Below are 16,963 nucleotides of genomic sequence, written 5' to 3'. Positions count from 1 at the left end.
ATATGACTCTTTACATCCTTTCTGGAGAACTTTCCAAACTAGTTCTCATGCTTTGATTTGAAACTTCTGCAGTATTTGTAGCTCTTCACAGTAATAGTCTCCTGACTTGTTCCCCCTGTCACTCCAGGAAAGGAAGTTCTTCAAAGCCCTGTTTGGAAAAGTAAGTTTGAATGCCTAGTCTGATGTTAATGCACTAAGGGATTACACCACTCTATTTAAATTTCAGACAGTAACTTCCAGTAATTTATTGGCTAAAGTTGCATAAAGCTCTGTTTGTTCATTTCTAAAGTAAATTTTTTTAATACGAATGGTTTGCAGTTTTTTCCTCCACTGGCCTAAGATGGTTTGCTGTGTGAAGTGAATATAAATTTCTTCTTATTTTGCTGTTGCGACTGATTTTGAATGATGTATGTGCTGCTGTTTGGGAGAAGAGGGGAAAGAAATGACAAAAAATCACTCTCTTGGATGTAGAAGGGCTGCACTTGTCAGTTTCTCCTGTAACCTGTTAAGGGTGATCTGTGATCTGAATAATGCTTATTAAAACTGGCATACAGGAATAAAAAGGCTGATTATTTTATCCACACATTTAAAGACTGCAGTATAGCTTCACTCTGCGAAGCAAAATTAATTCAAGGGGCAGATTATCTTAATTTGGCCAATTTAATCATGGGAACTCAGCTGATTTGCACACACTCTGAAGTTAGATGTTGTAATTTACCATGGTTCTTCTGTGGAGCATTTAGCATGTTGCAGAAATTATAGACATTTTGAATAATTGTGATAATGCAAAGTGGAGTCAACATAGTGGTTAACATGATGCTATTGTGGTTCGTTGGACCAGAAGGGCCTGTTCCTCACTGTATCTCTAGACAAGTAAATCACTGCAGATCAGTCATCTTCACAGATGATTGCTTGCATGTAGTATCAGCAGCATACATTTGTGTTGATCTAATGGATCCACAAAACACATTTTTAAATATGAAAATAATAAAATTTTCCTGAACTAAGCTTTTTGAAACAGATTGTTACCTAGTAATCGACCAAATTTAAATTAATTCAGAATGTGGTGTTGTTGACAGCTAATCTGTTGTTCATTTTGTGCTGTCTATTGTTTTGACATTGTCTGTCTACCTGTAGTGCAAACACGAGGAATTCTGCAGATGCTGGAAATTCAAGCAACACACATCAAAGTTGCTGGTGAACGCAGCAGGCCAGGCAGCATCTCTAGGAAGAGGTACAGTCGATGTTTCGGGCCGAGACCCTTCGTCAGGGCTAACTGAAGGAAGAGCTAGTAAGAGATTTGAAAGTGGGAGGGGGAGATCCAAAATGATAGGAAAAGACAGGAGGGGGAGGGATGGAGCCAAGAGCTGGATTGGCAAAAGGGATATGAGAGGATCATTGGACAGGAGGCCCAGGGAGAAGGAAAAGGGGGAGGGGGGGCACACATTTTAATTCCACATCCCATTCCCATTCTGATATGTCTATCCACGGCCTCCTCTGCTGTAAAGATGAAGCCACACTCAGGCTGGAGGAACAACACCTTATATTCCGTCTGGGTAGTCTCCAACCTGATGGCATGAACATCGACTTCTCAAACTTCCACTAATGCCCCACCTCCCCCTTGTACCCCATCCATTATTTATTTATATACACACATTCTTTCTCTCTCTCTCTCCTTTTTCTCCCTCTGTCCCTCTGACTATACCACTTGCCCATCCTCTGGGTTTTTTCCCCCCTCCCCCTTTTCCTTCTCCCTGGGCCTCCTGTCCCGTGATCCTCTCATATCCCTTTTGCCAATCACCTGTGCAGCTCTTGGCTCCATCCCTCCCCCTCCTGTCTTCTCCTATCATTTTGGATCTCCCCCTCCCCCTCCCACTTTCAAATCTCTTACTAGCTCTTCCTTCAGTTAGTCCTGACGAAGGGTCTCGGCCCAAAACGTCGACTGTACCTCTTCCTAGAGATGCTGCCTGGCCTGCTGCGTTCACCAGCAACTTTGATGTGTGTTACCTGTAGTGCAGTGTTTTTGTGAACCCATAATGGTTTGTCGCCTATTCATTTTGTTTTGGTCGTGTTTGCTACCCATATGAATTTTTTTTTCATGGGTCATTTATTCCCATTTGGTCTTGGTGCAGTTTTTTTAATACTCAGCAGTGCAAAAGTGAAATTCTATCTCAACCAGTTGAACTGCTGCCTTACAACTCCAGTAACGCAGGTTAAGTCCTGCCCCGTGGTGCTGTCTATGCGGCATTTGCATATTCTCCGATGGGTTTCTCTCTGTTGCTCTAATTTCCTCCCACATCCCAAAGACAACATGTTAGCAAGTTAATTGGCCACTGTAAATCACCCCTAGTGTTTGGTAGAATCTGGGGGTTGTAGATGGGGGTGTGGGATAAAAAAGTGTGTTCAGTATAAAATTAATATAAATAGGTACTTGATGGCTGCCATAGACTTGGTAGGACAAAGGGCCCATTTCTGTCACCGTATGACTATCATTTGCAAGGTATTAGCTTGTGTGCAACCAAATCTTTGAGTTTCTTCTCAATCATCAGGCTGACCCCAAACATTATTTGGAAATGAATTGCAATATCTCTAATTGTTTTAATAAATGTTCAAAGGGATATGATCACTGTACTCTTAGTACTTTACAGGTGGACTGAGTATGAATCAGGTTCTCTATGCTCATCTAGTTCTGAGGAAGTCCTTTGGGATCAAGTAAGATTTGCTTCCACTCTGGTTCTGAAGGTTGTGAGGCAACAGGTTAGACCAGTGTAGGAGTGGTACTCTGGAATGTACAGGAAGTGCCCTGTAGCGTTTGAAGTGGGGTCTGCATGTACCAGAGGTTCACAGTCATAGCCAGGTATTTCCTGGTGTAGCAGGGAGTGTTCACTTTTGCCAAAGATTGGAGCACATTCTTAAGTGTTTTCTTTGGGTAGGCTTGGTGATATTTTCACACAAGAGAGTTTGGGACCATGCTAATTTCAAATGTGTGGCATTAAATCAAATGATCTAACTCCATAATCACTCTCCCTTCCACTATTGGTGGAGAGGCTCCACGGTACTGTTTGTTGTTTGAAGTGATGTCCATGAGGCTGGTAGAGTAGTCAGTGCTTCTCCTATATGTCACCTGGTAAAGATCATATTCCTTTGATGGACAGAATCTAAACTTCACTCTTGGTGCGTGCGTGCGTGCGTGCGTGCGTGTGTGTGTGTGTGTGTGTATGTGTGTGTGTGTATATATACACGTACTCCAGATGCTCCTTGACGGGTGACGATCAAACAAAAAAATTCATCTCTCTCACAGCTGTTGGGATCTTGTTTTAATTTTAGTAGTTGGTGGCCACGTTTCCCTTATCTTGGTGCTCAAATGCAATACAAGACCATAAGACAGAGGAGCAGAATTAGTCCATTTGGCCCATCAAGTCTGCTCAATCATTCCATCATCCCTCTCAACCTCATTCTCCTGACCTCCCCATAACCTTTGAGACCCTTAATAATCAAAAACCTATCAGCCTCTGCTTTAAATGTACCCAGCCTGCACAGCTGTCTGTGGCAATGAATTCCACAGATTCAAAACCCTCTAGCTGAAGAAATGCCTCCTCATCTTTCATATAAATGAACATCCTTTTTTTTTTTCTGAGGCTGTGCCCTCTGGTCCTAGATTTCTCCACTATAGGAGACATTCTCTCCACACCCACTCTATCTAGGCCTTTCAATATTCGATAGCTTCAAAGAGATTCCCCCCCCCCCGCCCCCCGGATTCCTCTAACCTCCAGCGATTATAAGACAGGCCCAGAGCCATCAAGCATTCCTCATATGTTAATCCTTTCATTCTGGGATAATTTTCTTGAGCCTCCTCTGGACCATCTCCAATGTCAGCATCTTTTCTTGGATAAGGGGCCCAAACCTGCTCACAAAACAAATGCTGTCTGACCAATGCCTTATAAAGCCTCAGCATTACAGCTTTGCTTTTATATTCTAGTCTGCCTGAAATGAAAGTTAAAATTGTGTTTGCCGGTCTTACCACCAACTCAACCTACAAGTTAACCTTTCAGGAATCCTGCACGAGGACTCACAAGACTTCTTGTACCTCGCATTATTTGAATTTTCTCCTCATTTAGAAAATAGTCCACACCTATATTTCTTCTACCAAAGTGCATGAACATACACTTCCATACACTATATTCCATCTGCCACTTTGCCCATTCTCTTAGTCTGCCCAAGTCCTTCTGCAGACTCCCTGCACTCTCAAAATTATCTGCCCATCCGCCTATCTTTGTATTGTTTGCAATCTTGGCCATAAAGCCATCATTTCCATCATTCAAGTCATTGACATATAATAAGAAAAGAAGTGATCCCAACACTGACCTTTATTCCCACGCTTTTTCTCCTGCCAGTCAGCCAATCGTCTATCCGTTCATTCCTGTAATACCACGGGCGCTTACCTTGTTTAGGAGCCTAATGTGCGGCTCCTTGTCAAACACCTTCTGAAAATCCAAGGAAGCAACATCCACTGACTCTCCTTTGCCTATCTTGCCTGTTATTGCCTCAAAAAATTCCAACTGATTTGTCAGGCAAGATTTACCCTTAAGGAAACAATGTAAACTTTGGTCTGTTTTATCATGTGCATCCAAGTATCCTAAAACCTTTTCCTTAATAATGGACTCCAGCACTTCCCAAGCACTGAAACCAGGTTAACTGGCTGTAATATCTTTTCTTTTGCCTCCCTCCCTCCAGATGGAGCAGCCTCAATAGGCCAAATGGCCTAATTCTGCTCCAATGTCTTATGGTCTTTAATTGTGGAGTGACATTTGCAATTGACCAGTACTGTGGAACCATTTGAGAATTTAGTGATTTGTGAAAGATTACTACTAATATCTCAACAACCTCTTTAGCAACCTCCTTCTGACCTCTTGGATGTAGCCAATCTGGTCCAGGTGACGTTTACATTCGGACCTTTCAGCATTCCAAGCATCCCTCCTTAGTAATGACAACTACACTCACTTCTGCCCCTGGCACTCAATTTTCTGGCACACTGCTGATGTCTTCTACATTGAAGACTGACACAAAATACATAAGATTTCCACCATTTTTGTCCCCTATTGCTACCTTGGGTATCCTGTTTTATATTATTGGTCAGCTTATCCTCATATTTCATTTTTTCTTTGCTCTTTGCTTTTTTAGTTGCCTTATGTTTGTTTTTTAAAAGCTTCCCAATCCTCTAATTTCCCAATGATCTTTTATATGTTATATGTCCTGTATTTTGCTTTTATGCTGTCTTTGACTTGTCAGCTACGGTTTCCTCACCCTCCCTTTAGGATACTTCTTCTTTGGGATCTATCTATCCTTCACGTTCAGAATTGCTTCCAGAAACTCCAGCCATTGCTGTTCTGCTGTCATCTCTCATAGTGTCCCCTTCCAATCAACTTTGGCCAGCTCCTGTCTCATGCCTCTAATTCCATTTACTCCACTGTAATACTGATACATCTGACTTTGGCTTTGTCCTCTCAAACTTCTGTGATATGAGGAGCACTACCTCCTAAGGGTTCTTTTACCTTAACTCCTTAGTCAAATCTAGTTCATTACACAACACCCAATCCAAATTGCTTCTTTTCCCTCAGGCTCAACCACAAGCTGCTCTGAAAAGCCACATCATAGAAGTTCCTTCTCTTGAGAATATGGAGGTATGAACAGCTTGAACAGATTGTATGGAAGGTATTAGTGTTTATTTGTGTCAGGACAAAAACCTATCAATTTTTATTATTTTCTAACAGATATTTTCCATAGATTTCTATAACATACTGTTTAGACCACAGCTGGAGTATCATATGCAGCTCACTGGAGAGGAGGCAGAACAATTCACTAGGAGGAGAGACTGGATAGGCTGGGTTTGTTTTCCTGGAACAGAGCTTGAGGTGTACCCGATACAAATGTACAAAATTATGATGGGCATAGGGTAATAAAAATAAATAATAAACATTTGTCCATGAAGTATCTTTATAAGACAGGGTAGATATTTGAGATGAGATTTGAGGATTTTTTTCACTGGGACAGTGGTTGGAATCTGGAATACATTTGCCTGAGGGGGAGTGGAGGTGAAGAGTGTCAAAACATGTTCTGGATGAACATGTGAGTTGCCAAGGCATAACAGGCTATGGCCAAGTTTGGTAAATGATATTAATATAGTTGAGTACTTGATATTTAGCATGGCGGGTTGGGCTGGAAGGCTTGTTTCTGTGCTCTGTGGATCTATTTTGGGTTCCAGCATCTACATTTATTTGAATTTCAGCTGATTCGTGGTCATATACTCAATCCTGTCCAAAGCAAGGGAGGCACTAGAGGTCTGAAGAAGTTAAATGTAAATGCAAAGTATAAGGCTCTGTTCCAGGCGATTGTAGGTCAGTCAATTTAGTCTGAGCCAGGGAAATTTATAGAACGAACAGTCATAGGATAATAGACTTGGAGAAGTCGAATTAATAATGAAGTGTCAATATGGATGAAGATAAATTATTGAGGTAACACAGTTGTTGAAGTGGGTGTAGTTAATATTATTTGCTTGGATATTGATAGTATTTGATCAATCTCACAGAGAAGGTGGTCTCATAGACTTGAGGCCCAATGAATAAAAGGGTCACTGAAAAAATATTGATTTAAATGCAGAAATTGATGTCATGGTAAATGTTGGAGATATAAGACTGCAAATGCTGCAGTCTGGAGCAATACACAAAATTGCTGGAGGAATTCAGAGTTGAGTACCGTCGGTGGAAAGAATGTTGAAATTCTGTATCAGTCCACAGATGCCATTCAATCTGTTGAGTTCCCCAGCAGATTGTTTCCTGGTTTCCTTTTATTTTATCTTGCACACAATATATGATAAAATTTAAATTTTAAATTCAGCTGACTATTCTTTATTTGCAGGTATAGTTAAAACTGAGGTCATAGTTTTGGGTTTTAAGACATAGGTTTCCATGTGAGCACACACAGAAGTCAATGGAATGTAATACAGCAGTAATATGTATTGACAGAAAAATCAGGAGAGAGAATAACAAGCCCAAAATGCAGGAGGAACTCAGCAGGTCAGGCAGCATCTTTGGAGGGAAATAAACAGCCAATGTTTCGGACCAAGACCCTTCATCTGGAGAATAAAGTAGTACCATTATAAAGGACTGGGAGGAACAGATGGACCCATGGTAAGTGTATGCAGAAATTGTTGCAGCGCTGAGACAACAGTGAGAATAAAAGGTGAGAAGAGATTTAAGAGGTACCTAATGTTGTGCATTTGGAAGGAATCTATTTATCCATTTGTAGGTAATTTGAGGACTAGGTTATGAAGATTCAAAACCATGAGAAAGGTGTGAGGAAAACTTTGAACAGGAAATTCTTGCAAGTGACTGTTCTTGCAGATGGTCAATCTGAGCTTTCTGAAGAGAGTTGGAATGAACCAAGACTTCTTCCTATGCCATTATGTACTGATTCCTGGCCCTTCAAGAAAACTTGTGACCCTTTTGCCAATCAGAGTTTCTCCCTGTGGCCAAAACTGGCTGCATCTCAATGTAAACTGGCCTGTGGCTTCTCACCCCTATTCCTCCTCCATCAACAAGAATATAGTTTATTGTGATTTCTGCAGATTAATTCCTGTTACACTTTTGTCTCTTGATTCCTAATCTGACCAATCTACCAATTTGGTTCCATTCCAGAGAAGAGGCTAGCAATTAATGTGTGTGACCTCTGCCTTCTTGAGGTTTCAAGACTTGGCATGCTGATTGGCTCCTAACTCAGTAAGTCTCAGCCTTTAATGAGACATTCTCTGGAGTCTTCAGTAATATAAGAATATACTAAAGTACTTGACTGGCATTCTGATCATTTTCTGCATGTTGAAGGTATGGTGAAATGAAATTTGTGTAGTGTGACAAATGCTTTAGTCGAAAACAAATTTCCAGCTTCTTTGCAGCCATGTTGAAACTTCTCTCATTATCGATCTTTTCTATCCAGATAAATAAAAGTAGGTGATAGTTGGGCAGTTAGTTTTTCACCCTGCTGATGCAATGAATGAATTTTAAAATCCAGAGGTGTGTGGGCTGTGGTTGCACTGATTGCTCAGAACCTGCTGACCTCCAGCTTTAATTTAACAGGGGAAGCCCAAGTTGGAAGATGTTCCCAGGATTTGATAACTTAATAATTCAAATTAGTGGTTTGACAAGTTCAACAGTGGCTGGATGCATTCCCCAGACCTTTGTGGTGGGATAGAACACAGCAAAAGGAAGATGAAGAAACCTGTGGGAGAAGTCTGTTAATGACTTGCTTCCTAACCTGAAGGAGCAAGAGAGCTTCACTTCCATCACCAAATGACATTGGTCAGTCCCCATCTCAAGGAAACTGAACTGTTTCTCATTTGCAGTAATTGCATCTCACATTTAATCACTCCATCTCCTTTCTCTTGGCATTGACCTCCAATTGTAATGTGCTCTATAGATCTAGGGGTCCCTTCTTTGTCATTTTGTTGATTTTTTTTGCTTATATGGAATATTGAATGGAAAAATACATTTGTTGGCTCTTGATTTAAAAAAAACAATCTCTGTAATGATTCCACTATTTTCACAAGCTGGATAGGGAACCCTGTGTCTCTGACAACCTTCGAAGAAAAGGTTTGTAAACACTGTAGGAGGCTGTGGTCTGTGGAGGTGAACCATGGAAATGGGTCAACAGGAAACCTGGGAGATACATTTATTCATGTTCCCTGCTGTCAGGTGGTGAGTAATGTTCCTTTCTCAGGTAATAGAAATGAATCCTAATGCTTTACAGTTGCAGAATGAACCATAAATCTAACTTAACCAAAGAGTGTATGGGGAGTGTGGAATTAAAATGGCTTTATTTCCCCAGTAGAAGAAAAACTGCCTGCCATATTAGTGGTGTAACTCCTTGAGTGTCAGTGTTCTGAAACTTCCAGTTTTTAAAATATATTTTGGTTAAAGTATTGGGTGAGAAATCTTTGCTTTGTGTGTTTAATGGTGTGATTTTTCCTATTCTCTTTCAGTGCCTTAAATCTGTGGTGTTCATCATTTTGTGTGCTGGTCTATCTGTCCATGAAATCTGATCTTGTTCGCTGCTGTTCTTGCTTGCTAATGTCTTCTTGTTTCCCATCAAGAGCACTGATTAAATGAAATGATTTGACTAAATTTTTACTTTTCTTTCCTTTTTAAGACCGGAAAGAAGGCAGTGAAGGCTGTACTGTGGGTATCAGCGGATGGACTGCGAGTAGTGGATGAGAAAACAAAGGTCAGTTTATTGTTTATTTTTGGCTGTTTCTTTTTGACTCTACAGCCTCTGCACAGCATTGCTTTTCTTTCCAGTTTGAGATAACCTTAATTAACACTTAATATCTTTCATTGCTTTTTAAAATTACAACATGGATTTAATTTCCAGATTGTTTAATGTAGAGGAAATTAACTTTTGCTGGTACATTGCAGAAGCAAATTAGCCTTGTGTTTTCTGCAATGTATTGCTCATTTTACCCACACCCTATGCCATCAATCATTTTTCATTCTGATTTAACTCAGCTGATTCCAGTTTGATTCAGTTCTGCTTGAGTCAAACTGAGGCTAAACCTTATCTGAGTATCTAGACAATTAGGAGTAATTAAGAAATATTTAAAATGAGTTTTTAAAAAAAAGTTTGGCTAAAACAACTTAAAAATTAATAAAAATATTAAACATATTTTAGATAATTCTGGCTTTGCTTTTATGCTCCACCATTCTGCAATCTCTTTTGAAATCAGTGGTTCAACTTTTAATTTTGTTGCCATGGGTTTGTTGGAGTCGACCATGGATATTTCGTCCTCACTGTCTACATGATACACAAGCCAGGGCAATATGATATGGAGAGCAAGCTGTTGTTAATGCAGCAGGCTCCCCCTCTCCACGCAGCTAATGAACCCAAAGGAATGGCAGAGACCAATACAGTTTGGCACCAGTGGCATTGCAGGAGTTGCCAGTCAATGTTGAGCTCAACGTACGGCTACCTTAGGGACTCCAGGTCTGGATTTTTCCTCTGGGTTTACTCCCAAAGTCTTCCTGATGAGCGGGTATAGCCACAAGACAGTGGAGTTTTAAAATCAGAGTTTTTCTTCTCTTAAATGATCTACCAACCATGGCTGATGAGCCCCTTCTGGCTGAAGTGACTGGTTTTAAAGTACCAGTAACCTGCCTTTGCCCCTTTTCCTATCAATAGAAACAGTTCCACATTACTTACTTGTTAAGCTACACATGAAGGCCAGGACCTGGACTTGGTTGTCAGAGGCTATTTGAGATCTACGCCATTAGGAGCACTTAAAAGGTAGTGGGAGCAAATCCCCACTACTTCCCCCGGCTATGAAACCTTAAGGAACCTTGCTGTCATAAGCATGCATAAACAGTATAAATGCCATGAAAATTCGCTTTCTGTAGTAATTGCACAGCATATTATAAAAAGAGGATAAACATAATAAATTATACATAACTATCACACATGCAAAATAAACATCATGACACAAGTGTAATTTTAGTGTTCCATGCCATGTCTAACCTATGTAGGATCCTTGAGTGGATTTCCCAACATGAATGCTGGTGAATCACAGCAAAATGCTTTTTTGCTTCTGAGCTCCATGAGGAATCTAGCAGTAGGCCACAGCTCATATATGATGAGTAGTGCTTGCCTGGTGAGTTCACAAAACTTGCTGACATTTACATTCAGAACTGCCATTAGTTCCATGTGGAACGGATAGAAATTATCAGCAAATCTGGGACACTGCAAGTAGTGAGACTGTGTTATAAGTACATTTTGATGATCCATTGATCAAAATAAAAATTATTTTACTTAAAAAATGTGGTGAACTTTTGCCTTTGATACAATTTAAACCTGAAAGAGTAGTTTGCATTGCTGATACAGTTTATAAATGTCACTAGTGGAACCAAGTCCAGAAATGATTAGTTTCATTTCTCTTACAATAACTGTATTAAGTAACTTGACTTTCCTTTCTGTCTCCTGGTAGTGAGGCTTACACTGTTGAGTCTTGGCAGAAAAATTGTGCATGATCTCTTTCATTCATAGACTTCTCACTGTGGTGTTCTTTCAGCATGCTTTTGAAATAGCTATGGCACCTATCTTCTACAATTCTATATTTGTCCCGACTTGTTCATACAGTTACTTCATCACAACTGTATCACCAAGGAAAAAGCTGGTGAAAGTGGGATTCTTGAACACTGGGAAGATGACAATGCAAATTCATATGTGAAAATCAGAATAACTACAGATATCAGTAAGCTTACATTTTAAAAAAAACACAATGTTGGAACTATTGAGCTTTTCAGGCTGTGGGACCTGATGGAGGATCTTCGACTTCAAACTTTAACACTGCCACTCTCATAGTCCTCTGCCACCCTGTCAGTGGTAAAATGTCAGTTGTTGTGCAGATGATAATATTCAGCTGGCTGTAAAGGTGACCCTTCCAAGCCCTTGTTCGTATGCTGTGTTTTAATTCTCCTCTTGATCCTCTCTACCAGCACAACCTCTTTCGTATTAAATGTTATTTTCTCTTATTAGTATTCCAGCAAAAATATGTGGTTTTCTAAGAGTTAGCGAAGCAGTCACTTTTCAGAACAGTAATATCAATTGCCCCATGTCTCTTGAATCTTTCCTATTTCTAATGAGAACTAGACTTGTCAGTGGTCTCCTGTCTAACTCAGCATTCTAACTGCTATACTGCCATAGCTATTCTAATTGCAGTTGAATACTTGTAACAGCAATTCCGTCCCTTTCTCAATGTCTCTATCCCTATCCACAACATCTTTGTGTGTGATGTTATGGAGGGCTCATCTACTGAGACTATATGGGTGGAATTCAAAAATAAGAAAAGTACAATGAACTTGAGGGGAATATGCTACAGATGCCCCCCCCCCACCACTTACCACCACACACACACACACACACCCTCCTCCTCCCCAGTTGGGACATGGAGAAACAGGTACCTAGGCAGGTGAGGGAATGGTGTGAGGACAACAGGGTTGTTGTAGATTACTTTAACTGAATAAAAACAGATTCCTAATACTTATGAGATGAATAAGTGGAGGCAGAAACGATAGGGTCTTTTAAGAGGTTCCTTGACAGGTACATGGAGCTTAGAAAAATAGAGGACTATGGGTAAGCCTAGGTAGTTCTCAGGTAAGGACATGTTCGGCACAGCTTTGTGGACCAAAGGGCCTGTATTGTGCCATAAGTTTTCTATATTCTATGTTCTATTCTCATAAGGCATGCTCCCCAATCCAGGCAACATCCTAATAAATCTTAAATACTTGACAATTTCCACAGCCTTACATTAATACTATATTCTGCCATCATATTTGACCTACCAAAATGAATCACCTCACAGATAGTGGAGAGCACATCTGTGGCTGTCCCCCTCAGCAACAAATATCTTGTTCTAGATGCTGTTGAGGGGGGATGACCTGACGGGACGCCCACGGTGACCAGGTCTCTGGCACTGAGCCTGGCACTGTACTGCAGGAGGGAAGGAAGGAGAAGAGGAATGCGGTAGTCATAGGGGATTCCATAGTCAGGGGAATGGACAGGAGATTCTGTGAGCCTGATAGACATACCTGCATGGTGTGTTGCCTCCCAGGTGCCAGGGTACGGGATGTCTCAGATCAGGTCCAGAATATTCTGAAGGGGGAGGGCGAGCAGCCAGTTGTCTTGGTTGTTGGTACCAATGACATAGATAGGACAATGGAGGAGGTCCTGAAGAGAGATTTCCGGGAGTAGGAAGGAAGCTGAGAAGCAGGACCACCAGGGTAGTAATCTCGGGATTGCTACCTGTGCCACGTGCTAGCGAGGGCAAGAATTGTAGGATCAGGCAGATGAATGCGTGGCTGAGAGACTGGTGCAGGGGGCAAGGCTTCAGATTCTTGGATCATTGGGATCTCTTCTGGGGGAAGTATGACCTGTTCACAATGGACAGGTTACACTTGAACCCGAAGGGGACCAATATCCTAGTGGGAAGGTTTAATAGAGCTGTTAGGGAGGGTTTAAACTAATTTGACAGGGGGATGGGAACCGGAATGACATAGCAGAGGAAGGGGAAAACAGAAATAAATCTAAGATAGTGAACAGTAAGGGTGTCAGGAAAGACAGGCAGGTGATGGGGCAAATTTGTAGCCACTGGGATGAGTTGCAGTGTAATAAAGTTGCAGTGAAATCAAAGCGAAAAGAACCAAATACTATTCTTAAGGTGTTATACTTAAATGCACGCAGCATAAAGAATAAGGTGGATGATCTTGTCGTACAGCTACAGATTGGCAGGTATGATATTGTGACCATCACTGAGACGTGGCTAAAGGATGCATGTCTCCGGGAGCTGAACATCCAAGGATACACGTTGTATCGGAAGGATAGGAAGGTAGGCAGAGGGGGAGGCGTGGCTTTATTGGTAAGAAATGATATTAAATCATTAGAAAGAGGTGATATAGAATCGGAAGGTGCAGAATCTTTATGGGTTCAGCTAGGAAATCGCAGGGGTAAAAGGACCCTGATGGCAGTTATTTATAGACCTCCAAACAGCTGCAGTGATGTGGACTACAAATTACAACAGGAAATAGAAAAGGCTTGTCAGAAGGGCAGTGTTATGATAATTGTGGGGGATTTTAACATGCGAGTGGATTGGGAAAATCAGGTCGGCACTGAATCTCAAGAGAGAGAATTTGTAGAATGTCTGCGAGATGGCTTTTTAGAACAGCTTGTTGTTGAGCCCACTAGGGGATCGGCTGTACTGGATTGGGTATTGTGTAATGAACCGGAGGTGATTAGAGAGATTGAGGTGAAGGAACCCTTAGGAGGCAGTGATCGTAACATGATTGAGTTTACTGTGAAATTTGAAAAAGAGAAGCCGAAATCTGATGTCAGTATTTCAGTGGAGTAAAGGAAATTATAGTGGCATGAGAGAGGAACTGGCCAAAGTTGACTGGAAAGGGACACTGATAGGAAGGACGGCAGAGCAGCAGTGGCTGGAGTTTATGTGAGAAGTGAGGAAGGTGCAAGACAGGTATATTCCAAGAAAGAAGAAATTTTCGAATGGAAAAGGAATGCAACCGTAGCTGACGAGAAGTCAAAGCCAAACCATAGAACCATAGAAACTACAGCACAGAAACAGGCCCTTTGGCCCTTCTTGGCTGTGCTGAACCATTTTCTGCCTAGTCCCACTGACCTGCACACGGACCATATCCCTCCATACACCTCCCATCCATGTATCTGTCCAATTTATTCTTAAATGTTAAAAAAGAACCTGCATTTACCACCTCGTCTGGCAGCTCATTCCATACAAAGTTAAAGCAAAGGAGAGGGCATACAAGGAAGCAAAAATTAGTGGGAAGACAGAGGATTGGGAAGTTTTTGAAAGCTTACAAAAGGAAACTAAGAAGGTCATTAAGAGGGAAAAGATGAACTATGAAAGGAAGCTAGCAAATAATATCAAAGAGGATGCTAAAAGCTTTTTCAAGTATATAAAGAGTAAAAGACAGGTGACAGTAGATATAGGACCGATAGAAAATGATGCTGGAGAAATTGTAATGGGAGATAATGGCAGAGGAACTGAATGAGTATTTTGCATCAGTCTTCACTGAGGAAGACATCAGCAGTATACCGGACATTCAAGGGTGGCAGGGAAGAGAAGTGTGTGCAGTCACAATTACGACAGAGAAAGTACTCAGGAAGCTGAATAGTCTAAAGGTAGATAAATCTCCCAGACCAGATGGAATGCACCCTCGTGTCCTGAAGGAAGTAACTGTGGAGATTGTGGAGGCATCAGCGGGAGTTGGGAGTCCTTGTACAAGATACCCTTAAGGTTAAGCTCCAGGTTGAGTCGGTGGTGAAGAAGGCGAATGCAATGTTGGCATTCATTTCTAGAGGAATGGAGTATAGGTGCAGGGATGTGATGTTGAGGTTCTATAAGGCGCTGGTGAGACCTCACTTGGAATACTGTAGGCAGTTTTGGTCTCCTTATTTAAGAAAGGATGTGCTGACGTTGGAGAGGGTACAGAGAAGATTCACTAAAATGATTCCGGGAATGAGAGGGTTAACATATGAGGAACGTTTGTCCGCTCTTGGACTGTATTCCTTGGAGTTTAGAAGGATGAGAGGAGACGTCATAGAAACATTTCGAATGTTGAAAGGCATGGACAGAGTGGATGTGGCAAAGTTGTTTCCCATGATGGGAGAGTCTAGTACGAGAGGACATGACTTAAGGATTGAAGGGCGCCCATTCAGAACAGAAATGCGAGGAAATTTTTTTAGCCAGAGGGTGGTGAATTTATGGAATTTGTTGCCACGGGCGGCAGTGGAGGCCAAGTCATTGGGTGTATTTAAGGTAGAGATTGATAGGTATCTGAGTAGCCAGGGCATCAAAGGTTATGGTGAGAAGGCGGGGGAGTGGGACTAAATGGGAGAATGGATCAGCTCATGATAAAATGGCGGAGCAGACTCGATGGGCCGAATGGACGACTTCTGGTCCTTTGTCTTATGGTCTTATCTGGGTTGAACTCCATCTGCCACTTCTCAGCCCAGTTTTGCATTCTATCGATGTCCCGCTGTAACCTCTGACAACCTTCCACACTATCCACAACACCCCCGACCTTTGTGTCATCTGCAAATTTGCTAACCCATCCCTCCACTTCCTCATCCAGGGTCATTTATGAAAATCTGAAAGAGAAGGCGTCCCAGAACAGATCCCTGAAGCACACCACTGGTCACCAATCTCCATGCAGAATATGACCCATCTACAATCACTCCTTGCTTTCTGTGGGCAAGCCAATTCAGAATCCCCTTGGATCCCATGCCTCCTTACTTTCTCAATAAGCCTTGCATGGGGTACCTTATCAAATACCTTGCTGAAATCCATATACACTACATCTACTGCTCTGCCTTCATCAATGTGTTCAGTCATATCCTCAAAAAATTCAATCAGGCTTATAAGGCATGACCTGCCTTTGACAAAGCCATGCTAACAACACACATCAAAGTTGCTGGTGAATGCAGCAGGCCAGGCAGCATCTGTAGGAAGAGGTGCAGTCGACGTTTCAGGCCGAGACCCTTCGTCAGGACTATTCCTAATCATATTATGCCTCTCCAAATGTTCTTAAATCCTGCCTCTCAACTTACCAACCATTGAAGTAAGACTTGCTGGTCTGTAATTTCCTGGGCTATCTCTACTCCCTTTCTTGAATAAGGAAATAACATCCGCAACTCTCCAATCCTCTGGAACCTCTCCCGTCCCCATTGATGATGAAAGGATCATTGCCAGAGGCTCAGCCATCTCCTCCCTCGCCTCCCACAGTATCCTGGGGTCCCGGTGACTTCTCCAACTTGATGCTTTCCAAAAGCACCTGCATATCCTCTTTCGTAATATCACAAGCACAAGCTTTTCAGTCCACTGTAAATCATCCCTTCAATGGCCAAGGTCCATTTCTGTAGTGAGTACTGAAGCCAAGTACTATGCTATCTCCTCTGGTTCCATACACACTTTTCCACTGTCCCACTTGATAGGTCCTATTCTTTCACATCTTATCCTCTTGTTCTTCACATACTTGTAGAATGCCTTAGGGTTTTCCTTAATCCTGCCCGCTAAGGCCTTCTCATGGTCCCTCTGGCTCTCCTCATGTCATTCTTAAGCTTCTTCCTGCTAGCCTTATAATCTTCAAGATCTCTATCATTACCTAGTTTTTTGAACCTTTTGTAAGCTTTTCTTTTCTTCTTGACTAGATTTACAACAATCTACAAACACCACGGTTCCTGTACCATCCTTACCATCTCATTGCAATGTACCAATGCAGAACCTCACGCAAATATCCCCTGACCATTTGCCACATTTCTGCCGTACATTTCCCTGAGAACATCTGTTCCCAATTTATGCTTCCAAGTTCCTACCTGATAGCCTCATATTTCCCCT

General features: G+C 41.7%; 1 protein-coding gene across 6 annotated transcripts in view; it reads left to right on the top strand.

Annotated features, from left to right (window-relative positions):
• The window catches only part of numb (NUMB endocytic adaptor protein), a 272,755-nt gene that overhangs the window by 161,457 nt on the left and 94,335 nt on the right, over positions 1-16,963 (top strand). For 5 of the 6 annotated variants that reach the window (XM_072263780.1, XM_072263789.1, XM_072263746.1 and 2 more), the window contains 2 exons: positions 128-160; positions 9,199-9,273. In XM_072263780.1, the coding sequence (XP_072119881.1) occupies positions 128-160; positions 9,199-9,273 (108 nt within the window). The remainder of the gene's footprint in view (positions 1-127; positions 161-9,198; positions 9,274-16,963) is intronic. The other variant, XM_072263771.1, reaches the window with a different exon arrangement.

Source organism: Mobula birostris, chromosome 1 (genome assembly GCF_030028105.1).
Source record: "Mobula birostris isolate sMobBir1 chromosome 1, sMobBir1.hap1, whole genome shotgun sequence".
Lineage (NCBI taxonomy): Eukaryota > Metazoa > Chordata > Chondrichthyes > Myliobatiformes > Myliobatidae > Mobula > Mobula birostris.
The sequence above is the reverse complement of the archived record's forward strand: the minus strand, read 5'-3'. Positions and strand labels throughout refer to the sequence as shown.